The 27,989-nt window shown below is 40.1% G+C and overlaps 1 protein-coding gene across 3 annotated transcripts in view; it reads right to left on the bottom strand.

The window, feature by feature from the left end:
- Window positions 1–27,989, bottom strand: part of wdr7 (WD repeat domain 7) — a 109,756-nt gene that overhangs the window by 53,733 nt on the left and 28,034 nt on the right. For all 3 annotated transcript variants that reach the window (XM_029444250.1, XM_029444249.1, XM_029444251.1), the window contains exons 14-21: window positions 27,776–27,971; window positions 26,174–26,388; window positions 16,736–16,969; window positions 16,244–16,537; window positions 15,463–15,659; window positions 10,870–10,967; window positions 1,908–2,026; window positions 1,518–1,641 (exon numbers count right to left, since the gene is read on the bottom strand). In XM_029444250.1, coding sequence (XP_029300110.1) covers window positions 1,518–1,641; window positions 1,908–2,026; window positions 10,870–10,967; window positions 15,463–15,659; window positions 16,244–16,537; window positions 16,736–16,969; window positions 26,174–26,388; window positions 27,776–27,971 — 1,477 coding nt within the window. The remainder of the gene's footprint in view (window positions 1–1,517; window positions 1,642–1,907; window positions 2,027–10,869; window positions 10,968–15,462; window positions 15,660–16,243; window positions 16,538–16,735; window positions 16,970–26,173; window positions 26,389–27,775; window positions 27,972–27,989) is intronic.

Below are 27,989 nucleotides of genomic sequence, written 5' to 3'. Positions count from 1 at the left end.
CTGTTTTCAACCAAGTGTGAAGCGGTTGGGATGAGAGTCAGCACCTCCAAGTTGAGGTCAAGGTTCTCTGCTGGTAAACGATGGATTGCTCCTTCTGGGTTGGGAGTGAGTCGTCGCCCCAAGTAAAGTAGTAAGGATCAAATATCTCGGGGTCTTGTTCACGAAGGATGGCAAAATGGATCACGAGATGGACAGGGGGATCGGTGCAGTGTCAGCAGTGATGCAAGCGTTGTACCGGACCATTGTATTGAAGAGGGCCAACTTTTGATTAACCAGTTGATCCACGTTCCGACCCTTACCTATGGTCATGAGCTTCGGGTCGTGACCCAAAGAATGAGATTGCGGATATAAGCAGCTGAAATTAGTTTCCTTCGTAGGGTGGCTGGGCTCACACTTAGAGATATGGTGAGGAGCTCAGACATCTGGAGGGAGTTTGGAAAAAAGCTCCTCAATGTCAAAAGGGGACAGTTGAGGTGGTTTGGGCATCTGATCGAATACCTCATGGGTGCATCCAACTGGTAGGAGACCCTAGGGTAGACCCAGAACAAACTGGAGGGATTATATAACTAATTTAGCCTGGGAACCTCTCAAGGAGTTGGAAAGCATTGCTTGGGAGAAGGACGTTTGAAATACCTTTCTTAGTCTGCCCTGGATAAGCGGAGGAAATGGATGGATAGACGGATAGACTTGTACTTAGGCTCAGCTGTGTTTTCAGCTGATTATTAATGCTAGGATGCTTAAATGCTCCTCAACACCTAAAGTTAGCATGTTAACAATCGGTTGTTATATGGAATATGTTAAAAGAGAACTCCACTGAATTAGCGTTGCACTTCTAAAAGGTTGTTACAGTTTAAAAAAATATATACATTAATGCAGCAGAACCAGAGATATCCATTTTATCCCACGCATTCTCACATTCACATAATCTGACTTGAGTCGTCTGCCAACAGTTTGGTTGGAGAATAAGGTGTGTTATGCTAATGCAGTCATGAGTCTCTAACCTCAAGCAGAGATGAAGAGAGGCCTGCAGAGGTCTGGTAATTTCACTTCTTTCTAAATCCAGACCACCAGATATCTTTGCATTTTCAGACAGTTTTAAGCTCGAAACAATGCTGACTCAAATGACTTCACTTGAAATCAAATAGCTTCAAGTGACATCAAGCAGCTCCCGCTTGAGTCACAAAAGAGTTTACAAACTTCTTTCACATATGAAGTGGTACTCTCCAACACCTGTAGGTGGTATGTTATTTTGCTCACAATTGGAATGTTTTCGAGCCAACAAGTCCACAATGGATGCAGTCTCCAATGCCCTCAACTCTATACTCACACATCTAATACCTACATCAGAATGCTGTTTGTTGATTTCAGCTAAGGATTAAACACAATCACCCCCATGAAACTTTTGCGGATGACACTACCATTGTCGGCAAGATTACAAACAACAACTTAAGGACGTCTTAAGGAAACCCAAACCTATCTTTCTTTCTCTTAGATATAAATCAGTATGATGTACTTACGGGAGCTGACAGAGTCCACATACTGAGGCAGGTACGGAGCCCACAAGTCAATGGTGTCCTTACGTCCGGATTGGCCAATCCTCCTTAACTCAGCCAGTAAGAGAGCTTGTGCTGCTTCTCGCACCTAAAACCGCAAAGAGGGCATAGGTATAACTATGTATATTCTGACATTTTTTGTCTTCAATAGAGGGTCCTTAGGTGAGCAGCCATTTTGGAGGTCATGCTGGATTGTTTTAAATGTCCATCATTTTCCTTCCAACAAAAATGAACAGACATGGTTCATTTGTTGGATGGTAAATAGTAGGGCAAACAAATAGGATACGTAGACAGTGAACATCTTGCAGAAATATTCGGTATGAACATTCAGCATACAATGTGTGTGTATGTTACCTCCAGACAGCGGTCCTGCCACCGCCTCGCCAACATCTCCAGCAGAGGAGGTCGAAACTTGTCCAGTCCAAGGAGGTCAGGGAGCATCACACAGTGCATGGCTGCTAGCTGGCTCCAACCTGCACAAACACACACAGTCAGAAAAGACAACAGTGAGGGCCAGTGGATAATTCTATATTCCAAAAGCCTCTCATGTGCTCATACACTGATCTAACTGCTGTCACATTAAAACCCTTTTTTCCTTGGAAATCGGGTCAGTAGTTATGAAAATATCTTGGTAATGGACTTCAGTTTTAGATAAACCACGCAACAATTGACATGCGACTTCTCAAAGATAATATAATAATTATACTGTATATAATGTATACAATATTCTTTTAAGAGTGTTTAAATCACTATTTTTATCAGTTTATTTTATGACTCTTCAGGCTGAAAAAAATATGTTTTATATGACAGCAGTGAGTTTCTCTCACACTCACACACACACCCACACCTTACTTATACAACAATTGTATAAAATACACACCAACAACAGTGAAACACAGGATGGGAATATTATTGGCTAATATTTGCAGTCTTGATTAGAGCAAAGTTATCATTTCTGCTAACCAACGCTTGAGTATGTTTGATGGCATTCAACCGGGTAAACAACAGATATCCAGCTCTGCAGATCGATAAAAGCCTCATAGCGATACCTTGGCATGATGAACTTAAGTGTTTTTATTTTATTCAGCAACAGTATACAATGTGTGGTGAATTTGACTTCAAAACAAATAAAACATTAGAAAGCCTCATAGGTTTATACTGTAGGTGATATACTCAGTTGCATTAACCGCAAGAGTGACCGATGAAGAAAATTCATTCAAACATTCAAAATGTCTTGGTATCGCTTTAATAGGGCTCAAATCCAGCTGAATCAGCCTGAGCCAAAACGATGGCATACATTTATATTTTACACCAAACACTAGAGAAACGTACACCAGCTTTTACATGTCTGTGACAAAAAAATGGACTTAAATGTTTACACGCTGATACGCAACATAAACCAAGCACCTTACTCACATATATCGGTTTAATATATGGTTTCCAGAGAAGATGCATGTGTGTTAAATGCACTAAATGGACAGTAAATGGCTTTCAAGCAGGAAAGAAATTCCATACAGATTTCTTTGCCAAGGACACCATGTAAACTTACCTCCGCCATTGAAATATACAGGAAAAACTCAAACCATTAGGCGTAAAACAAACATATTGTTCAGTAATATTCTATGTAGAGGTTGACAGATTCTGATGAATTTCACAAAACAAAAAAAATCTTGTCAAATATTAGACATAATCAAATTGGCAATCAGAAAAGAAAAATCTGTCAACCTCTATTTGCAACATGTGCTTCACTGTCTTGCAGAAACCTCAAACGTTAAAAAGAAAAAAATGTCATTTGAATCAGTTTGTTAAATTAGTTCCTAAAATCAAATTCACAACTGTTACCTTCCACCACCACTATTCATACTAGTTAAACCCTGACCCCTTCTTCTCTGTTAAGACCTAAATTATTACCTGAAACAGTGAAGCAAACCCAAGCTGGGGAAGAACAGAAAATATCCAGTCAGCCCACCTGCTAACACAGGAAGCTCCTCTGCTTTTAAATGAAAGCTGGGTCATGATACTAATATGACATGGCAGACCCTGCTCCAACATTTGCCAGACTCTACAAGCAACAGCTATAAGAGTGTTAAGATACATTTGATGTTACACAGATAGCATTTCTTAGAGTCACACTTCTGGCAATCTGCTTTCCTCAACATACCTTAAACTTGGCTATGTAAATTCACTGGGTTATAAGATTAGTGTAAGATGTTGTATTAGATGGTTTGGGTTAAAATAACTACGGAAGTGGGGTTGCTAAAGTACAGAAGTTGTGACAAATAAATCAATTCTAGTTTCACACGGGACACGAACAGCGTTCTCCTGGGTGAAAGTGTTTTTGGACGCTCCCATCCACCCCGACACGAATTACAGCACATTACTTTTTGTAGGTACAGCCTGACTACTGCTTCTATTGCTGCCATTTAGTCCTGGTTGTATATACTAATAATAATAATAATAATAATAATAATAATAATAATAATAATAAGGTTTCTGCAGGGCAATGTAACTTGAAATATGTGGTAGTTCTAATATTCCTACTACAAAGGAATGAGCCTCTGTGTGCATGCTTGCTATTTTCCGGTATAAAACTAAATACTAAGAATATAGTATATATTCTATATATATATATATATATATATATATATATATATATATATATATATATATATATATATATATATAACTGAAAATTGGAAACTAAAGTTTATCCTTTTTGAAAGGTAGTTAATTTCCATACAGAAAACATAAACAGTTTAGATCATTGGAGGGCACATTCAGGTCGTTAATAGTATTTAGGTGGTTGGGGCAACAAGCCTCCATGGGAAAAGCCAACATCCTGTTAAAAAAAACAAAAAACTTTGTGATAGCTGTTTATAAAAGAAAAAAACAGCATTAAGCCCTGAGAGGGACACCAGAAACACTCCAGCAATAACATTACAGTACTTAAGTTCATTTACAACACATTTTTTAAATGATTAATAAAAGAAATTTAACTTTTAGAATGCACGCCTCTTCGAAATTCACTAGCACACTGTCGGATGGATGTGCTGCACAAACATGACTTTTTTTTGGCCTGTTTAAATTGTCCACTCTACATTTCATCAGATGGAAATAGCAAGCATGCAACCAGTGAGTAGAGACAATGAACCGTCAGGACAGATGGACATTCAGACAGACGTAGAGACAGAAAACACAGGACAGGATTGCCCAATACTGCTAACAACTGAAGAAATACAACAGACAAGGGCAGAAGGACTGTGGTCAATGCACTCTCAATTGCATCAGTTCAAAACATTCGTAAATTCCACTTGTTTTCTGATGACTCAACAATATGGAATTGGAATGAAGCAAATATTGCAGAACTGGTTTGTTTTCCAATGATCAAGTCAGATAGATTTTACATTAGAAACACTTAACCAGTTCCTGTGCCAAGTTTGTGAGCTTTCATATTTGGAGACCCAAAACTATCAATTTCTTCAGTTGACTGGATTGAAAGTGGACTGAACTCAGCTATGACAGACAGACAGAGAAACCGACAGCGCTGTACAACAAAACAAGGACAAAGACAGGAAAGTGTGGAGATGAATAACTGAAAGAGAAAGAGAGAAAGAGAGAGAGAAAGAGAGAAGAGAGAGAGAAAAAGAGAGATGAGAGAGAAAAAGAGAAAGACAGAGAAAGAGAGAGAGAAAGAGGAGATAAAAAGATAAATAGAAAAAAAAGACAGAGAGAGAGACTGTGGAACCAGCTCCCAGTTTGTGTTCAGGAGGCATACACCCTCTACACATTTAAGAGCACCCTAAAGACTTTCCTTTTGATAAAGCTCATAGCTAGGGCTGGCTCAGGCTTGCCCCTAGTTATGCTGCTATAGGCTTAGACTGCTGGGGGGCTTACACTTCACTTCTCTCCTCCTTCTCTTCCTCTCCCTCTCTATCTGTATGCATTTAAGTAAATGTATGTTTCTAACTCAGCATCCGGTGCATCATCCCCGGAGTTTCTGTCTCTCATCTGGCAGGTTGCCACTGATAAAGGTTACGTCTGGATCAGGAATCCTGGCTGTGCCTGCTGCCGTTTTTCCTTGTGTGGTGTAAGGGTCTAAGGACAGAGGGTGTCGTTTGCTGTACAGTCTGTAAAGCACACTGAGACAAATTTGTGATACTGGGCTATTTAAGTATATGTGATTTGATTTGAGAGGCAGAGACATAGAGAGAAAGAGAAAAAGAGAGACAGAGAGAGAGAAAAAGAGAGACAGAGAGAGAGAGAGAAAGAGAGAAAGAGAGACAGAGAGAGAGAGAAAGAGAGGCAGAGACAGAGAGACAGAGAGAGAGAGACAGAGAGTCAGAGTCAGAGAACAAAGATCAAATTAAAGGAACAAATGGAAAGATCTAAGGAAGGGATGTAGGAAAGAAGATCTAGGAAGCAGAAGATCTCCAAGACAAAGATAGGTAACTGAAAAAAGAGTATGGCTGCGACTTTCTCTAAGTGGTACCCGTCAGTTCAGTCTGTACCTTCGTTGACTGAGAGGATGTTATGAAAAGCAGGGATGGGGCCAGGGGCCCTCTGAGGAAGCCCCCCATGAGCCCCCGGAGCCCCAGCAGTGGTAGCAGTAGTAACAGTGCTGGTGTTGGCTGTGGCAGCTACAGAAGCTTGCAAAGGAAGAGAAGGAGAGAAATAGTCAAGAAGGAAAGAACAGGTTTTATATAAAAAAAAAGCAAAGGAGAGAGAGGAGATAAGCAGCCAGGCAGCAGGGAAGAAGCAAATGTATTAACAGCACACAATAACAAAAAATGAAAACACACGTACATAAGAAAAGAGGTAAGGACACCATCAAGAAAGTAAGTAATAAGTTAATAACGCATATACAATTTGCTTTACAAAAATGGCAGTCAGGTTAGGTTTACATCAACTATGGCAAAATAAGCTACAGACCCAAAACAAGATCATTGTGATGATCTTGGATGATTCTGGATGATTCTGCAAAACCCACTGATGGTATTCATTAAAGTTTCTTTTAACGTTAAACACCCAAGTCTTTCAAACGCGTTCAAAACCTGCACATGCCAACTAAAAGCAAGGTTATGGTAAGTCATGGTGAGATAAGGTTAGGAAAAGATCGTGTTTATAGTTTCTTTTTGCAGGTCTGTGACAGGACGTGAGCTGCACTTTGTTATATGAAAGTCAGACAAGGTACAAAAACATCCAACACCCTGTCCAATATTTTACCCCCCTATTAGAAAAAACACACAACTGCATTAACACCGAATGTTAGCACTGCACGTACTTACTCTACACGTGTGAGTTGCTGAATCATCCAATGAACGTGACAACTTGATAATGGACTGCAGGACATAGTTGAAAGATAAGTTGCAGAAAGTCCAAATCAAAGGATTACAGCAAATGGATACATGTTAATCCATTTCTTCCACTAAAGTTGGCTATAAACTATGTCAGATTTCACTCCAAATTTACACAACTACAATGCTAATAAATATAACCAGTAAGTATTAGTAGACTACTCATTAGAAGTTGGCTATTACTGTTCCAACAAGGAGTAATTGTGTAAGAAGGGGTTGATAATGAGCCCAATAGTATACCTATATTGGCTAGCACATGCAGATGACATAATAACAGTAAGTAACAGCTGTTTACATTAGCAGGATTTCATACTGTGTTCTTATGTAGACCTTGCGTTAGTGATACAAATGACTAAATCAACCCAGTTCATAAACATATGTCATCTACAAACTGGTTTGGATTTCGTTGCTCTGGACAATGTTTTCCCACCAAGCTACAGGTAATTCAAATATGGCAGATGTGTAATTCAAGTAAAACAAATCAAACACCAAAAAAGAGAAAAACAATTATTCACACAATATTAGCAAGTAAACGTGAATCTCACAAGCAAAACATAAAAAAAGGGTACTTATCTTAAAATTACAAAACATAAAAAGGGGAAAAAAAGGCATGAAACAGAAAAATAAACCCAAAGCAGAGTGGAAGACTTCCTATGCAGATAAAAGTGACAAGATGTGAAAAGAGAAGTTCATAAAAAGCACTCTTTATTTCCCAGCAAGCACTTGGTAAAGAGATTAGAAAGAAAGTGATTGTTAGTTTGGAGATGAAGACCAACTACACCTAAACAAACTAGAACTGTGTTTATGCTAGGACCAGAAACCTTTATATTGTGGAGATAAAATTATTAAGTGGTTTCAACACTCTCAAGGGCATTTGTCTTAAACATACAGTATATAAGATTCAATAACTAATGACATGTTTGACATTTCAATGCAGTCATAGAAAGCACATATTCTTACATTTACAATTTTAAAAACTGAAATACAAACAAAATAGTCCAACAGAGAAAACAGTTATAGAAACATTCCATCAGTTTGTGGTCAAGAAAAAAAAAGGAAAATAGTAAAAGTGCAGGAATACAAAAGAGACATTGACTGAAGGTAAAGTGAAATAGATATTGAAGAGAGCGTGTCTGTGGAAGAGGTTCTAGAGAACAGTCAGCAGGCTGAAGCCATGCAGTGAACGACCGTATGAAGAGAGAAACAGAAGGGTTGAGAAAGAAATCAGAAAGATTGACAGAGAAGATGGCTGAGGGCAGTCAACAGCAGTTTGCCAGCATTGGTGCAGAAAAAGAATCTTAAATTTCAAAAGAAAAAGTTCTGTATAAGGAGGTAAATATCATTTTGTCACCTCATATTAAGTATGACCTACATAAGGCACTGGGCCAATGGCTGAGGCTTGCAGGACGGTGCCCTCTAGAAAAGACTTGGATGTTGGTGGTAACATCATAAAATAATTATACTATTAATAATAGTAACTACTTTGCGAGTTCAGTTGTAAAACTAAGGAGTTCTAATTATAATTTACTCATGTTACTGTAAAGTATAAAACAAAGTTTGGCTTTGAAGAAAGATATGTTGTACAATGGTGACAGGCCTTTAAAGTCAGTCCTCAGACTTCAGTGCTACGGATGAAGTGAGAAAACAGATCAGAAAACATTCATCTGAACATCAGGTGGATGAGCTGCTAAACCAATGCAAGTCATGCTTGGAATCCCTGTAGGAACATTAGAAAACAATCCAATATGCAGATGATACTTTAATATTAATAACCAACATGAGGAATAAGGTAGCTGTAACAACGAAGATAAACGTTATAATCCACACTGAAATGCCGGTCCAATATAGTTTAGTTTAGTGAAAGCTCGCAACATCAACACAATGGTGCCCAATGTCACAACATGGTCACTATAGCAATAGCAATTTTTTTATACCATGGCCATTAAATAAGCGTTAAATTAAGTGTTTCCCAGAGTTTCTAAGTCGCAATTACAGTTGGATGTTGACATAAACAGTATTTAGAAGTCGAAACACCCACATGACATTAATAAAGCATCAGCACCATCATCTGATAAGATTATCCTGCAGATTCCTCATCTAAAAAATATCTATAGGTCCATAATGGTCTACAATAGTCTAAAAGGTGACATCTTAAAATTTAGGATTCTTGTCCAATTTACAGTCCAAAATCTAAAGATATTCATTTTGATATTACATAAGAAAAACAGTGAATCTGCACAACTGAGAAGCTGGAACATGGGAGTAATTGTCATTCATGCCATATAAATGGCTAATGGTGAATACGTTATGATAATAACATTTCATTTTCTGTCAATTGACCAACTCATCAAACGACAAACAGAAATACCATATTTCTATCGGATCCTCAACATTGATTTTCCCCTTTTGAGGTTTGACTGGCACCCTTTTAATTACGTCATCTTCTTGCGTCCTCTTCTTCTACGATGGTATAATGGTTTTCCGATTGAAGATATCTCTTTAAATGTGATACATTCGGATAGAAAAACTGGCTTTATAAAAACTGGCAGTGTGTGGACATAGGTGGGGGGGGAGTGTTTTTTGAAAATCTTATGAATTAGTGTAGATATTATCGCAAAATGTTAACTGTAATATGTTTTTAGGTATGTTAAATTATGTGCAGACACGCTGCGCTCTCTGTCTCAGGGTAAATGCTGCAGTATATTAGAGGGGCCTCCTCATTCATTTCTATGTGAAAAGAGAAAGGGTTAACGGTGCTCTCCTTCACAAAGCCTCTGACACACACACACACACACACACACACACACACACACACACACACACACACACACACACACACACACACACACACACACACACACACACACACACACACACACACACACACACACACACACACACACACACACACTTGGAGTAGCAGGCTTAGCAGAGGTCACAGGCGAGCGTTCCCCCCGAATGGTGGTGAATAGGCGTGTGGCGTGAATAAGTCCACACGCTTGTCACGCTTGGCCTCCATTAAGGCGTGACAATAGCACTAAACCCCCCCCTCCCCCCCCCCCCAACACCCGAGGGTGCCACCCATGGCACAGCCGTGTGTGTGTGTGTGTGTGTGTGTGTGTGTGTGTGTGTCTGTCTTCACACAGACTTGATTTTTGGTGTGTGAAGGTACTGAGCTTGATGTAGTGTGTTAGGTAGCTGTGTGTGTGTGGTAGGCAGATGGTGACGGCTGGTTAAAACATCCCCCACAGTGAACCAGAGCAGGTTTCTCTCTGCAAAGAAAGACGCTAAACTTGTTTTTATCTTCACAAAGTGCAATTCTCCTTTCTCTCAATTTCTTACTTTCTTTTGGTCTCTATAGATGATTCATCCACCTCTCTTTTGTTGCAACAGTTTAAATCCGCTGTAGCTGATGTGTGCTAAGAAGCTAAGGCTTCTACAATTTTCTGTGAGGAGCTTTTCCTTGTCCGAATTAAGGGTGTCAGGACAGAGGGTGGTGTATGTTGTACAGATTGTAAAGCCCCTTGAGGCAATATTGTGATTTGTGATATTTGGCTGTATAAATAAAATTGACATGACCTCCTAAAAAAAGGAACTACACGCCGGTGCTACAGAGCTAACACTTGGAGACCAAAACATAAAAACACAAGTTATTTTACATATTTGAACAAAACATGTTTTCTTATGAATACAGTCTCAATATATTTCCAGTATGAATACCTAAATGCCTCTGATTGAACTCCAGCTGAAGTAGGAACCGCAGAACATCCCTTTAAAGACCTTCAGACCGAGGAAACTAAAGCAGCGTCCTCCTGTGATATTTTGGGTTTTTTTCTATAACTCTCCGTGGGTTTTATTGCCGGTGGGCTACATTATCAAATCCCCGCCTCTCCTCCCTCCTACCCTTCCCGCAGGGCCCTGGGGGTGTGTGAAGCTAGTGACCCCCTCCCTTTTGTAGTTACCTTGTTTGATCTGGGCCTGTAGCGCCGGGTTGGAGGGCTGAGGGGGGGCAGCCAGCGTCCTGCGAGGAGTCTCCGGGGTTCCTCCTGGTCTGGGAGGCCTGGAGGAGGATCACAAAGAGGAGGCATGAAATATTAAAAGAGCAGGGAGGAGAGAAGAGGGCCAACACACACACACACACACACACACACACACACACACACATACACATACACATACATACATACATAATACCATGAGTTCACACAAACAACATTTTTATTTTCATTTCCTGAAACCAACTGCTTGAATATCTGCATGTGTGTGTGCGTGCGTGCGTGTGCGTCTGTGCATCTGTGTGTGTGTCTGTGTGTGTGTGTGTGTTCTCAGGCTCCAGCCTATTGAATTTTGGGTGGAGGACTGAGTCTGTACAGACTGGAGGCGTCTAACTTCCAGAGACAGACGCACAAACACTTCCAATACAACAATCGATGGGAGTGATCATCAATGGTTGCCAGGCAACAAGAACTGCCAGGTAGCTCTACAATTAGCAGTCAAAAATTGCATAAATGTACTGCAAGGATATTTTGACAGGTGCCCGGAGGATGTTACAAAGTGTTAGTCTGGAGGTACATGAATGACTTTGATCATTAGAAATAATCGCACATCTATTTTGTGCAGGTGCAAAATCATGAACTGCACCAACGTGTGTGTGTGTGTGTGTGTGTGTGTGTGTGTGTGTGTGTGTGTGTGTGTGTGTGACAGCCAACAATGATAAATCAGAGTTGATTAGACATCATTACTATAAATTCTCAAATAGTCAACAGAGGGAACTATAGAGTATATGAATGAGAAATAATAAAACAATAAGACAGTGTTTCAATAAATATACACTGGAAAGAAGTTGAAAGTACCTTTAAATGAACTGAACATCACAAACTGACAAGATGTGTTTTTCTGTTGAAATTATTGTTGCGTTTTCTTTGTAAAGTGCCCACACACACACACACACACACACACACACACACACACACACACACACACACTTCTTTAAATGATTTTATTCTACAGAGAACATCCAACCAATCAGAGCAACAGAGCAGAAGAACATGTGCACCTGCATGCCCCCCCTACCACACGCCCACACACACCTCTCTTTCACTCACACACATCTTTGTGTCAATGTGGCACACAAAGAAACACAGTGTCTCACTAACAAGCTCGAATATTGTGCCAGACAAATTCCAGTAAAACCAATGTTACAACAATTTATCAGATTCTAAAGTACAGTAGAAGCGAATACGTGGATTCAGGAGTCATGTGGTATCTTCCAAAGTTTAAGGCATTTTAGTCGCAAAATTAAACTTCCTTTACTCCTAAGACACCATGTGTTGATGTCAATTATATTGGATCAAGCCATAAAAGAATCCAGTGTGTGGCCGGCTTGTCGATGCTGCTTATGATATTATCAGAGTGCTGCTCTTTGTATCTGCATGTGTAATGTGTGTGCAAGATGGAAAATGGGGTTTAGGGCTGTTATTAAAAGAAAAATCTGAATCCACTCATTTTAGTTGATTCAATTCCAAGCAAAGGGGAAATAAAAAAAATTCTGTACTGAGCATTTAAATGGCCTTCAGGTGTGATTGGATGTTCAGAATTGAAATAGTTACTCTCCTACGTAGGACAGAAAATGTACTCCACAAGAGGGGAAAAGATGTTCCTCCTACTTCATCCAGCTCAACGATAAATCTACTCTTAATAATGTCCAATAAGTAGCTATATTTATAGGTAAGGTTCGTAGAGGAAACAAGAGGCTCGGCAAACCTACAAGGGTTTTTTTTTTATTCATTTCTTCTGTATATGTTAGTTTGTCAACAACAGGTCTTGTTCCATGGACAACTCTCGGCCTCAGCCAGAGTTGGTGGAGCGAGGGCTGTCGTGGTTGTTGTGATGAAATACTGAAACACTAAGAGTTCAGGAGCACTTCTTTTCAAACTCCAGCATACAGGGAGGAAGCTTTTCCACTGTCATTAATGTAAGATGGGGAACATGAAAAAGACAAAACCCCAAACACGTTCAAATATTCAGAACCGCTGGTTTGGAGTGTCGAAGTGCAGACAGCCAGAGAGAAGGTTTGACTTTTATAAAGAAGTCTTCAAGCATCCATCTGTAGCCGCACAATCACCTTCTCTGATTAGGACATGCCACAGAGGAGAAGTTCTTTGTTTCTGAGAAAGTAATAAACAGTTTTTCAAAGTTTCCCAGGCAGCGCAGAGACCTCCGTCCTTCTGCTGTGGTGCTCTTTGTTTCGCATGCTCGAGCTGCCATTTCCTGGTCAGCAGCTCTGTCTGCCTTTAGCCATCACATTTTGTTGCAACATTGTACTTTTCTCATCATTTCTGACTGAGCAAATCAATGACACCGCAGAATGAGCTGAAAGACAGACACGGTGGTGGTTTGATTGTTGGTTTGCTTTAAACACAGAGGATGTGGTCTCCTGCCTGGTTGGAAGCAGTCCAGGGGAAATGGTTATTGTCCTGAGAAGCCAATCAAATGTTTAGACCGCAATGGTCAGACTTGACTTATTGCGCCGCCCAATTACAAACTAAGTCAGTTCATAGAGGCGAACGACGCAACGCAAATGTGTGGTATTTCAGTATTCATGCGAGTTTTTCAACTTGAGCTGTGTTGCGAAAGACTCTCAGCGCTGAGATGCTCGTAACGACACCGACGTCCTGACGTTGTCGAACGAGAAGTGGAGCAGAAACATGTTAAATGCTGGTGAGTTTATATCATTTCAAAGTTACACAGTATGTAGGTATATTATGTGTATAAACAATAAGGTTGCTGCCGTATTTAAACCTAATTTATCATTATTTTGAGTGTTGATGGAGCAGCTACAATGTTAGCATCGCCCTGACCGCTGACATGTTTTGCTGCTGTAATTGGTTGTAGGTCAGTTAAATAGCGTCCAGATGCATTTTTGGTCTACGTCCTTGGAAATAAAAGAAATGGAAAGAGAGGTTCTGGACGAATACATATTTGCGATTTGGTCTTGCGATGTCAGGGTAGTAATAATAATAATAATAATAATAATAATAATAATAATAATAATAATTAATGATAATCTCACTAATGTAAGACGAGACTCCACCCAGGAATGACCTTTTCAACTTGTACTCATTTCACCTTGAGAGCACTGAAAGGCCGAACACGTACAGAGGCTAAACTACAGAGCGAGGTAATGCAGATTTTAAAAAATGTCAACAATTTATTTATCAAAAGGTGATTAATGACAGTATATTTATCAAAATCTCAACCAGCTCTTAACATTGGGGAAAACAATGAGATGTATCTTTTGAAACACTAAATTCTTCTGGTAAAACTTAATTCACAATTTTAAGGTGTTTTTATTCCTTTCAATAAAGCCAGTTTTATTAGAGCAGCATCACACTGAAGCTCTGACCTCAACACTTAGTGGGTGAATACTTTGCATCAATTTTGTGGACGTCAGTTAATAAAATCAACCCCGATGGCTGAGAAAACCAAACCAAAGTGGTACATTTGGTTCTAACATAGACATGAATGGGACAGATTGTAGATGTACGTGTAGAATAGAAAATCTTAACCTCAGCTCAACATAACTGGATCCACCAGATTCAACCTGATCTTTCATGAGTGACAGCCGAAATACAAAATAACAACCCAAACAAACAGAACAGAAACTGAATTCAAAGCACAAAACACCGACGCCGTTCACATACACAATAATACCAGCAGCAGCCGAAGATCAACCACTGTCAAGTCTGTGTGTGAGGCTGATTCTTTAGTCTGTCTGCTCTCATTGTGCCGTGAAAGATTAAACACGGAGGTCGAGGTCTTGCTGCTGTTACACCAACACAACATTTCATCATTTCGTCAAACCTTCACAGAACAACCCTGCAGGGAGGGCGAGCGAGGGGGGGGAGAGAACAAACGGAGCGAGAGAGGACGTTGTGTAAAGGTAGTGAAATGGTTGTTTCGCTCCGTCTCCTGATTTTCAGTTTTCAGTATATAATTGAGTTATATTTCTCTTTAAATCTGGAATAGATTTTTTGGCCACATGGGGGCAGAAGAGCTTAAAAACAGACCCATTTAATATATTATCTCTTTTCAAATTATTCTGGCTAACATATTAGCAAACACTTGCCTACTTCTACATCCAGCAGACACAGAGCAACATTCTCATCCTGTTACAGTCGTGGGAATTAGACTTTCTTAAAAGGTTCTTCACCCCAAAAATTATCATTTGTGTATCAATTACTCATCGTGTTGCATTGAATTCTTGAAGAAATGCCTCCATGGTGAACGAAGAATCCATAAACAAAGAAAATTATTGATGAATTAAAGTAAATTGGCGCTGCGTTTCACAACAGCTGAACTATAAGAAAACAAGTAGTAGTGCTCCTGCACAAGCAGGGCATCAAGATTCTTTGTTTACAGTAGAAAAACTAAGTTTTACTCAAGCATTCAAGGTAACACAGGACGAGAAATTGATTATATATATATATATATATAAACGATCCCTGTCCTCAATAAAACTAAATAACAAAAGACAGTGAGTGTTTGTTTGTTACCTGACAGGTGCTTTCTTCATGTGCTCTCCGACAAAGGTGGCGTTGGTCATGCCCATCAGAGTGTTGGCCAGTGAAATTACAGACAGCAGGTGCTGCGTGGTGACGGCTCTCGATACGCCGTAGGTCCCCTTCCCCACGATGTCAGTCAGAGTCAGCTTCAGACCCGTCGCAAGAGACAACTGCCGCAGCAGGGACTCCTGGGAAACAGAGGCAGACAAATGAACCGGCAACTCTGGAAGTGCTGGTGTGTGGTACAAACGAGTCCACATGAGTTTTACTGGGCTCAGATTCTATGTAGGCTGTGTGCTGTCAGCTCTCACGTGCTGTGTGTGCTCTGTATTGTTTGTACTGCTTGTTATTTGTTGGTGTTCATTGACTGGTGAAGTACTTACTGACACTCGCTCCATAAAGATACAACAGAAACGTTAATCACTTACTGATATTGTAATTACTGTCTGAAGTTGCTCTGTGATCATTCAGAGAAGGAAGCAGCTGCCAATTATTTTATCAGTTAATCATACAAAAATGTAATAAATGGATTCAATATGAGGATTTTTCTTATTTTCATGTGCTGTATTAATCATCTTTGTTTGATTCATTTTATATAACTTGCTATTTATTTTTAATGTCTTCTAACATATACAGTATAGTTCTGCTTCCGGATCTTGTAATAAGGAGGCTTATACAGGATTGTTTGTCTCGTGAGGGGTCAGGGGTCAGTATCAGCCTGACGGATCAGAGTTTCCACACAGGACACCGGTGACACCAGACGGATAAGTACCTTGAAGGTGGGCAGCATGAGGGACATGTGACCTCCTCTGGAGATCAGGCCAAAGGAGATGGGGCAGTGCGGTCTGAGCATGCCCAGTCGCTCCAGACAGATGCCGTCCAGCTGTTCGTTGAGACCCCAGGCGTGGAGGCAGGACATGAAGAGTTTGGCTGTGTCCATCGTCAGGTTGTACTCCAGCAGACTAAGAGACTTGGACTTTTCCTCCCGCTTTCTCATCTCCTCCTCCTCCTCCTCGTCTTCATCCAACAGGTGCTCCTTGATGGTCTCCTTCATCGTCTCCTTCACCTGATTTGGACAATTTTATTTTAAAAAACAGAGAGAAAAAGGAGAGAATAAGATAATAGAGGGAAGCACTAAAATAATAAAACAAAAAGACATCATATAACACATTAAGCTTTATAACCTTTATCGGCCAATTTAAAACATGTTGATTTTGATTATTGTGGATGACTTGCCCTTATTTTCCCTACTGTAATTACTGACCTGTTTAAAGATCTTGTTGGCCAGGAAGGACCCCCCCTTGTCCGCCCCGGCCTGGCTCTTCTGCAGCGTCTCTGGAGACACCAGCATGGGGCTGGGTCTCTGGGCTTCCTCGGTCAGCAGCTGAATGATAACTGCCTCCACATCGAAGAACAGCACGTGCATGTCAGGGTCCGTTAGGTTGGTCTTCATCGCCTGGACCACCAGGGCATTATGGGAGTATTTCGGCAGGTTGCCCTGGAGGACAGAGAGAATTTCCAAAAATAAGACTTAAAAGGAAACCGTAATGAATGTTAGTCGGGGTTTCCAACACAGAAACATTGTGCTCACAGTGTGGGACATACTCGTCACCTGACCAGCCAGTCACAGCTCATATGTCCTTCCGTATTAAAGCCATTGTGTGTCTTTCCAATTATCCTGATGACAACCCCAGTGAAAATGTGTCTGTTGTATCTGTTGGGTGGGAATGTAGCAGCATGCAACAGATGGCACTGAAATCATTTAAAGATCCAACACTTAGTGGCTAGATGTGTCGTCGGCACTCGTTCAGAAATTGAATATTTAGGCTCGAGACAAAGCCTAGTCTGAGACAGGACTCAAAAATGTAGTATTTCTTTAAGGAGTACTCCAATGATCTAGTATTCCACTTACATCAAGATAGGAGACTTGTAAGCGACCGATTTAAAAACAGAATGGTCCAAATGAAAGCAGCAGAGGCCAAGACTTAGTGAGTATCAGCTCAAGCTCCAACATCTTTAACAAATTCAACTAGATTGTGTTTTTTGGAAGTCCCCCCCCCCCTTTCCTGGTTAACACCTACGTCTTAATACTCCACGCTCCCAGTTTGTAACGAAGGCTTTCTTTTACACATTTGTAGCCTCCACTCCCAAACGGAGAAAACAATAACTGACGGCATCACACTGACATCCTCCAGGTTATTCTCTCAGACTGAAAGGTTACGTCTGACTCATGAATCGTGGCTGAGCCTGCTGCTCTTTCCCGCCAGACACCCATGTTAATATATATTTTTTGGAGGCACTAGGAAGCTTATTTTGACATCCTCCTGGATCCATCTTTTTCATATACAATCACGCCATCATTTCTGTCACATGGATTGTCTATGTTGTATTTTTACTGTGTTGTTTATTCTCAACACACAACATCAGTCTCTCCCTGAGGTTTCTAACATCTTCCCCCTTTATGTGTGGGGTTTCTTTTAGGGAGTTTTTCCTTGTGAGGGTCTAAGGACAGAGGGTGTCGTATCCTTACAGTCTGTAAAGCACACTGAGACAAATGTGTAATTTGTGATATTAGGCTATACAAATACATTTGATTTGAAGATGTGAATTTGCTTCGCCACGGGAAGCAAAGGTTTTTTCGTCTCTTTGCTCGCATAGAATGGAAGTGAACAAGAGACAAATGTTCATTTTGCACAAAATGTGTCCCCTGGCCCAACCACGAGATATATTAACATCAAATGTATCTTATCACAGACATATCAGTGTCTGTGTATATGTCGGCCAATAAGTAAAATATATAAGAAATAAGAAATGTCAGTCCAGAAATACAAAGGACAGTAGGCTATACTTGAGGGACTTAAATAAACAGAATTCACAAAAAATGGATTGCGGCCGCTAATAGCTCCATGAATTACGCATGATTTGCAACCGCTATACGGTTTGATTCCCAAAAGATATCGTGCTAATGACAGTACAGCGCTAACACACCCATAACGTTTTGGGGATGTTTGCAATTTGCCCTTTTTTGCAGAGATAAGAAATAAGAAAATATTTGTTAATTTGGTAAAATAATAGTCTTATTTTTTCTTGTGTATTTTCAAAGATGACATACAGGGGAGCTGTGACTGCATCCCAACTGCATTTTTTTTTATAAACGTCCCGCTCAGTACCTAGGTTAGTCACAATTCCTTAAAGCATTAATTCATTTTGTGTCCACATTTGGAGAATAAAGCATGCTGAAAAAAACCATCTCAAGTTGTTTTAGCTAAGATGTTTGCAAACAGCGGTCGACTTCTACATCGAGCAGACAGTGAAGTCCAATATTTACTTATTCTAGCTCTGGTCTCCAACTCCTGAAAAATAAATAATCATCTGGTACTTTAACACGTACACGCACGCACACGCACACGCACACACCGCTTGATTGTAATTGTATTAACAGAGACACCTGCGTGGAGCTTTATGTAGAACAGTGCTTCTTGTTTACATGTTAATGACCTGATGACTGCAATCAGACAACTGTGATGCTGTTAGCCGGACTCTGAGGGAGAAGAGGAAAGCAGGAGACAGTGATTAAGGGAAGCATGTGAGGAATATAGAGAAAAAAGGGCAAAACTGTCTTTTAATTCCGACTGCGTTTCATGAAGGATTTTCTCTTTGCTGTTCTAAACTCTTGGAACCGTTTCCTTTGACATCATGCGTTTACTGAGTCTGGAGGATTTTAGCCCAGAATTGGTCGCCAGGACTAATTTGAGAATCGGAGCAGATTTCTGTCGGACGATCCTTTGGATACCTGGCAGACAGTCTGGTTGGCTGAATGCAGTTTGAGCAGCTCAATGGTCTGATTTCCCACATGGCTGCTGTCGAATGACCCGTTATGAACTGAGCCTTTTTCTTTATATTATTGGAGTAGTATTATAAACACGTTAGATTTGCATTTGACAAATTAATAGAATTGAATTTATTTATTATTTATTTGGTAGGGACAAATACAATATGAAAAACATGTATCCAATGCAATGTATCAGAGCATTTATAAGTACTGATAAATTCCAATGTCCATCCCAACAAGGGCCTTTAAAATAAAAAAATATAGTTTTTTAAATTAATGTTTTGGCCAACTAACTTTTCAGTTTCTGATTTTACAAAACAGAAAAAGCTCCAGCAGATCCTGACATTGGAGGAGCCGGTTCCATAAATACCTTTGTGCAATCGGCCAATCAGGCAAGCCACACGTGAAGATTATAAGACAGCAGTGTTATATTGAGTTTTAGCACTCTGGTAGAATTGTGTATATTCTTGCCCTGCAAGTTAGTTAGTTAGTATTAGGCTTTGTCAAGAGGCTAAGTGCTTAAATTAAACGGTTACTCTCTCTCTCTCATATATATATATATATATATATATATATATATATATATATATATATATATATATATATATATATATATATATATATATATATATATATATATATATAAATAAATAAATAAATGGCATGGTTTTCTAAAATAAACACACAGCAACAAAAAACGTATTGAGCGACAGAGCAGAATGCTTGCCAAGCAACACACAGCTGCAGTGGTGCTTCATTAAAGATTGGGCTGATTATTGACATGTATCTGGATATTCTCATTAATGGTGACTTGTCGGCAGGGAACGTTATTTCTCTAACGAAGCGTCCGGACACAGTGGGTTCCCTGCTGCTCCAACATAAGTCCTGGGAGCTGTCGTGGAGGTAAACGTGGCTGTATCTTGGTTTCTTCAGGTGACTAAATGGCACAATGATAACATGGTAATGTGGTCACTGCTGTGAAGTGAGTATGTTTCGAAAGTTAATCACAATCAAGGACCAAAACTATCCATTTAATAATTATTTATTTATTATAATATCTGTTTTGATTTTTAGCTTGAATCTTTTCTACAAAGACTGCAAATAAAACCGTGTGTCTGCACTGTAGTAAATGTAGTATAAACACTGAATTGGCTACAGTTAACGGTTTTGTGAGAGGTCTTGGATTTTTACCTGGGAAAAGCCACGATGTTGGAGCCTCGTTCCCATGCTTTAGTGTGTGTGTGTGCGTGCTTGCAGTGTCAGTGTGTGTTATTTTGGTGGATGAACACTGCCATCTAAAGGCAATCAGCCACATTGCACACTAAGAAAAATGTCTCCTTATTGCACTAGGTAGCAAAGAGGAAGACACGTGCACAGTGTGTTTCTGAAAAACTGACACACAAACAGAAACACACAAACAGTGAACTATAGCTTCTGGGCAGTAGGTCTAAAGGTCATCGTCCTGCAGGGCCCCTCTGGCAAACACCACTGGAGTCCAACTCACACAGTCACACACACGTCTGTTACCTAGCAACCACCGCTAGTTTTCTCATCTCACCGGGCTCAACAACAATAAATTGAAACGTACAGAAATGGAGAAAAAACAACATCGGACACGTCCAGACAGACAACTTAGAAGTGTTGGTAGAAAAGTCCAAAGATGTTCTTTTTGGGAAATGTTCAACAACGATAACCCAGTAGATAAAAGAGAAAGAGAGCGGACACAGTCTCCACTGTATCCGGAGTGCAAAGCATTGTGCATGCTATCAAAAAGAAACTGAGCACAATGACAAGAGATACAAAGAGGAAGAAGAGAAAGAAACCCGGAGGAGGCTCCTCCGCTGCTCCTTCACTGACTCCAGCAGAGTCTCGTCAGGTGAACTATGAAGGTAATAGAGACTGAGGGCCGACATTATCATGTGTTTCATAGTTTTCTTGTCTCTACCGATCTCCTCTTATCCTACAATCGTTAGATAAAGCCGTAGTAGTTGGCCTAAAGGTGGACAGTGTCGAGTTTGTCAACATTGAAACCAACATAGAAATGCATTTTTATAATAGGACTGTGTTGTGAAGGTACAATCAATTATTTGATCCATTATCCGTCTAATTAGGCCTATTCATTATGTATCTTATTTCTGGGGCTTGAAAAGAAATCATGGATTAGCTGATGTCTTGTGTTCAGCCCAGTGTTAACTCCCTGCGGCTTCATGTCTTCAGCTTCATCGCCTTCTGCTGGGCTTGCATCCATCTCAGGTTCTGGGAGGTTTGCCAGTATAACACAGGTTGTGTAGCACTGTTAATAATAAGCACACTTTCTCCACTTGTGGCGTCTCCATCTGATATTTGACATTCTTACATTTGAGTGTTCATATTATAATAGGTGCTCGTCCAGACGCTACAGTTTCTGTGAGCCTGGTTAAACCTTCCCTCCAGATAAGCACTGATGTCACAGCAGACATACGTTTCATTTGTTAGAATAAAGACAAGTGATTCCCTGTTCGTTCATATGTTTTATGCCTCAATAGGCTTGAATCAAATATTCACTTGTCACAAGGTGTATTGGTATTTATTTTTTATATTATTATTATTATTATTATATAACTAACTTTTCACATTGAACTTGTCATTAGCACTGTAACTCAGTATAGTATTGCCACTGATTTGAAAAAGTTAAGATGCTACATTTTTTTATTCATTTCATTAATAAACAGTTAATTGTATTCATAGTTGTGTTATTTTTATTTCCTTCCTTGTTTTGGATGCAGTTATGTTCAAAATGTTGAAATCGTCTGCTCTGTATTTTCAGACGTCACTCTTCATGAAAAGCTAATTAAACTGCATGTTGTGTATGAAACGTTTATTTTCCATATAAAAGTTGATGTCTACTGTAAGAACAGATTTCAATCTTTGTTATGACTTTTGCTGGATTTGAAACAGTATAAAGGTTTAATTCAGGGATGCAGCTAAAGAGTTTCATTATTAAATAATCTGCCAGGTTTGTCTTGCAATGGATCTGTGATGTAAAACCTGCAACATCCTCACATTTGAGATGGTGAAAACAGAACACTTCATTAAATTGTCGTTGATTCGTTTTCTGTTTATCAACTCATATTTTAATGTTTATGTGTTTCCTTTGTGTGACAAACACATTCACAGGTTCAGTAAACCTGCCAGAGGACAAACTCAAAGTCACACATCGACTTCACACACACACAACCTGACATGTGAGCAACAACAACAGGAGTCAGCTGGAAGCACACACAGACGGAGGCTTGCAGGGTGTAATGTTCTGGTTTATAGTCTGACACTTTATGGTCATTATGTGTCATTACACACAGCGGGGAGTACACACTCTCACACACACCTGCTAAAGTGGATGGTTTTGACCCATAATTTGAGTAGATATGAGAGAGAAATGACACAGAGGTGGGAGGCAGAAAAGAGAACAGTGATGTATTTCTGACGAGAGAGATTGCAGCTGTTGTGTGTTGACCTTTTCAGAAATGGGCTGTGATTATCAGCAGTTATGGCAAGAAAAACTCGGGAGATACCTACAATAAATGCAACACACAGAGGGAAATAAAGAAACAACACACAGGTTATCTGGTGGAAGGGAATAGAAGATAGGACAAACGGAACAAGTGACTGAATGCTGAGCTTAATGGATTCCAAGTCAAACCATACAAGTCAAACTGTACAAGCAGCTGAACTAAACGCTGTTCAGACACTAAATAATTCATAGCGTTTGTTTTCTGTGCTGGGAGGCCCAGGTGGGCGGGGTTTACTCCTTCAGGGAAGATCAGATCATCAGAGTCTGACAAGTGAACCTCTGATCCTCTGAGGGGTCAACACAGACGACCTGCTCCACATAAATCACATGTTTTTTGGTCAGTTTGTTTGTCAGCAAGATTACAGAAAAACTACTGGGCCGATTTTCATGGAACTTTGTGGAAGGGTGAAGCATGGGCCAAGGAGGAACCCATTATATGTTGGAGCGGATCCAAATCACTGCATGGACAAAACATGGGTGAATCCGAACTAACCAAAGTCACACAATAACACAAAAACTAACCGATCAAGGCAGCGGTAGAGCAGCAACTCCAGTGTTCTGCACAAAGTAATATTTCTGTTTTTGTCGATGGAGTCTGGTGGCTTTGAAGAGGCCGAACATAACAGCTTCAGTTCCCTGACGCCAAGGTAAAGTGGAGAACATTTTCTAAATGAAGCGTACAGTTAAACTGATATTGATGTTTTTAGGTGGACGACATTTGTTTTGCTGTGGTCCCCGTACATTACAGCTGTACATTTCTTAGCTTCCTTGCTGCTACTCATGTCTGTTTCTCCAAACTGGGTTAATGCCAACCGCCATCTACTGTCGGTAATACAGTGATGGATGCACAACAAACCCAACCTCAAACAATCTGAACTATCCCTTTTAATCCTACAACTGTAAGCACAAACCCCTTTTTCAGTAATGCTGTTCCTGTGTTGCTCCACAAATATGTGTCTTTGGTTTAAATCAATTATTTCAATATTCACAGTCATTCCACATGATGTTGATGAATCGTCTTTAAGAAAAAACACCAAGCAGTGCTCTCAGTTCAACTCATTGCACTGCAGACCAGGTGGCTTTATGATTATGATATGCAAATGATTACTGCACTTCTAAAAATGTCTTTGCATGTTTTACCATCACAAAGCTGCATGTAGGGCCTGGTAAGCATGGTCAGAAATCTTCCAAGGAAAAAAACGACAACCTGTGGGTGCAAAGTGAGGAAAAGACTTTTACTTTGACCAAGAAAGGTCTCATTCATCAAAGACAATACAAACCATGTAAAATCAAAGATTACAGCAATGCTACGCATTAAAATGGTCTTTATAGCTTCCCACCACCAGTGGCAGCACTGAGCACACTGCTGCTGAACAGCAATCCAGTCAGTGAGTGAGGAAGACTTCCTGTGCCATCTTTGATTTGACATGATTTGTAGATTACAGAGATTACACGATAGATTACAGAGTCCTTGAGCTATTGTTAAATTCTCCTCACATTTTGTGTAAGGACATATAAACTAGAACAGAAAGACTGATTTCACTTCCATTCACTGAGCTTCCCCTGAAACAGTTTGGGGCCTCACTGAGGTTTCCCACCTTGAAAACCTCTGAACTACTCCATGATACTGCAGCTAGTGTGCATAGCTTTCCATTACCAAAAAAGATGTCAACTTCTTGGACATATGTGGTGAAAGCAGGACTGCAACATTGGTTTTCAGATGCTCGTGTGCGCTACTGACTGGAGAATGTCAGTGGCTAGTAATGTTAGCGCTGGTTGAACACAGGCTGGTGTTTGCCCACCCACACAGATAATGCACAAATTAAAGCAGGAATATCGTCAGTCAGAACCCCTGCTGGAGAACACATGTATGTACACTCACTGGAGGAAACAATATATTACTTAATATAGTATTTTATAGTAATAATAATAATCTTTAAACAATAAACAATGACATTTATTTGAATATAAATTTGAAAGGTTTAAAGACATTTACTTTAAACCATAAAGGCTGAGCTCTGGAAAGTCCAGCTCAGAGAAAAGAAACACTGCACTTGTATTTTTTTTTACCATTTTGACATTTATGATAGTTCATCCCTCCCTGAGTCTCTCTCACACACACACACACACACACACACACACACACAGTAGTGTTGACCTTTGGTTTGTCTGCAGCATAGTTTTAATTGGTATGTGACTTTATCTAGCTATCTGTGTGTGTGTGTGTGTGTGTGTGTGTGTGTGTGTGTGTGTGTGTGTGTGTGTATCTGTGTATTGTTGGTTTTTTGAGGATTGACAAAGAAAGAATCTGAATCAATTCAAATTGTTTTGTTTCTCCAAGTTTCCTCCCTCATGAGAAAGGTGTAAACAGAGCTCTATGAGCGTAGCAAATTGGCTCAACAGCGCCACCTAAAAGCGTCGCCCCTGCCGTGCGTTTCACCTACATGCATGTGGAGACGTACAAAAAAAGTCTATTGAAGGTATATCGCAAACCAAACAGGAAGTCAGCTATTTCTATTTCGGGTTTTTTACATTTGGCTTTTGTTGTCCTTTGACATAAAGGACCATCGAGGTGATTTAATATAATAGTCATTTTTTATATAATAATTAAACATTATTTTTTGAATAATTGCTACTACACCTACATCATTGTAGTGCCAGTTATTATCAACAGCTATCTATGATTGTTATTCATATTAATAGCTTTGATATTAATCATAATTAATATGTTTATAACCAGACTTGCTCATCCCAACATCTATCTGCCGTAAAAACAGGCTCACCAAGAAACTATTGCTTATGAAATTAAATCATTTAGACTGCAACTGGACCTCGTGTATCATGACAGACGCCATAATATTACAGAAGCATCTTTTTCATCCTGTTTTCTACAGTAATATTCTGTAATTATGGGGGATAGTTACTGTATGGTCAATGCGTTCCACTACACAACACACCTATGTTTTAAAATGAATACTTCACCCACAAATGACTATTTGTATATCAACTACCTTCAAGTTGTGAAGAATTCATTTTAAAACCTTACTATTTAAAACACTTCCGTCCATCACAGTTTGACGTCTTCAAATTGCTTGTTTTGTCTATTGAACCTCAATTTACAATTATAAAAAGACACGAGCAACAAGTCTTTATTTTTGAGAAATTGCAAATAGAGAATGTTTGGTGTGTCCGCTTAGAAAATTAAACAACTCTTTTCTGTTGACTGGCAGCTCAGTTAATGGGCTCATCTTCCAGCACTCGTGCACATGTTCATTAGCCAAACACAGCTTCTGCTGTAGTGTGACGTTGTTTGTCTGTACCTTGTCAGCGTTGTCTGCAGCCAGCAGGTTGGTGGCGAGCGTCTGTAGTTTGTGCTGGGCCATGTTCTTCAGCGCCGCCAGGCTGCGTCGGGTCATCGCCTGCTTCAGGTTCACAGCAGAGTGGCTCAGAGCGTCCACGGTGGCCGGAGCCAGCTCGTCACACGCGTTCAGGATCTCCACTGCCGTGATGCCCATCACGCAGCGGTCCAAGGCTCCTGAAAACACAAACTAGTAAACAAACCTGCCTCAAACCCTCGATACAGGCAAACCTGGGAGACATTACTGACAATAAATCAAAGCTTTGGTTGGGAGATCTCCAAACAACTCCTTTCCAAATTAACATTCATATTTCCTGAGATACTTTTGGGCCCAAGAATCCATCGGGCAGCTTTCAGATGAACTCATCAGATTGCTCAGCAGAGGATAAACCTGCCCTTTCAACCAGCACCACCTCCGGGTAACGTATCAATGCATCTCCTCTACTCCTCAGATTAGGACGGGACAGTTTTACCACTAATATGTTTTATCACAATACATTGTCACATTTACTTAGATAGCAATAAATGTGAAAATGACTTTCTTGTGTTGATCACTTCTGTTATTTCTGGCTGCTGTTATTCAACGATATTAACCCAGACAATGTGACCGGTTGCATGAAACACAGTGATGTGTTATAAATGCCTCACTGACCTCAGGCTGGAAACCGTGGTTCTCCTTTATACTCAAAAGTGAATTGGCCCGCTTCACACGTACACACGTACGTCACTGGTGTGTTTTTATTTACAAAGCTATTTTTGGTATAATTCTTACTTGTTTTGTTTTTTAAATTTGAATTACTGAAGTAACAATCTCCGTTCAAAGGACGTTTTGTTGTTCCCAAAGTCAGAAGTGAATTGTAACAGAAAGCTTTTAGATTGTTTTGCACCTACTGCATGGAACAATCTACGGACTGATCCTACACTTTAAAACATGTTCAAAACTATGGTGAAGTCTAATGTGTCCAGGATATCTGTGTGCAAATGTTTTATCTCATCATTTTTCATTCAAATCTATATTTTAATGTTAATTGTTGAAACTTTGCTTCTATTCTATTCTACTGCTATTTTCTTGTCCAGCTCTGCATTGTAAAAGAGATCTTTGATGTCAACGGGACAAAGCTGGTTAAATTAAAGAGAGAGTTGTATGAGAGGGCATGGTTAGCCTAGCTTAGCATAGAGATGGAAGCAGAGCTAGCCATGTACTGAACCTGTTAGGGTTCATACTGGTTTTAACAGCGATGAAAGCGTATATTTATTGAGTATTTTGATTACAGTGTTATGCTCTTTGAATAGGTTGGTCTTATGGTCATTAAACTTTAATGCTGCGATAAGTTTTCACAGATACGACCCGGAGGTTAAAGCAGCGGGTCTGAAAGCGACTGAACCTTCTCAAGTATACAAGCAGAGATTTAGAAGCTAGAAGGGAACACAAACTTCTGTGTTTGATATTATGCTCTCCCTGTAGGGAAGACATATGTGAGAACTTCATTGATTTTGAAACTGTTCAGTTCATTGCCAGCCTAACTCCAAAGAGGAGCTGCGGAAGTGGTCACCCAGCACTCACCTGTATCCATCTGCCAGACGTAGACGGAGCCGTCAGAGCATCCCACCACCAGGTAGTCATCTGCTGGACGCCACTTAATGACCTGGATGGGGAAGAGGTGTCGCGACGCCAGCATGATGCACTTCCTCTCCCTGAGACTGAGCAGGCCGACGGAGTGGTCGCTTGCCACCGAGCAGACGCAGTGCTGCACCCGAGTCTGCAGAGGAAACACAGC

Source organism: Cottoperca gobio, chromosome 12, assembly GCF_900634415.1.
Source record: "Cottoperca gobio chromosome 12, fCotGob3.1, whole genome shotgun sequence".
NCBI classification, from domain to species: Eukaryota; Metazoa; Chordata; class Actinopteri; order Perciformes; family Bovichtidae; genus Cottoperca; species Cottoperca gobio.
This window is presented reverse-complemented; position numbering and strand designations above follow the sequence as displayed.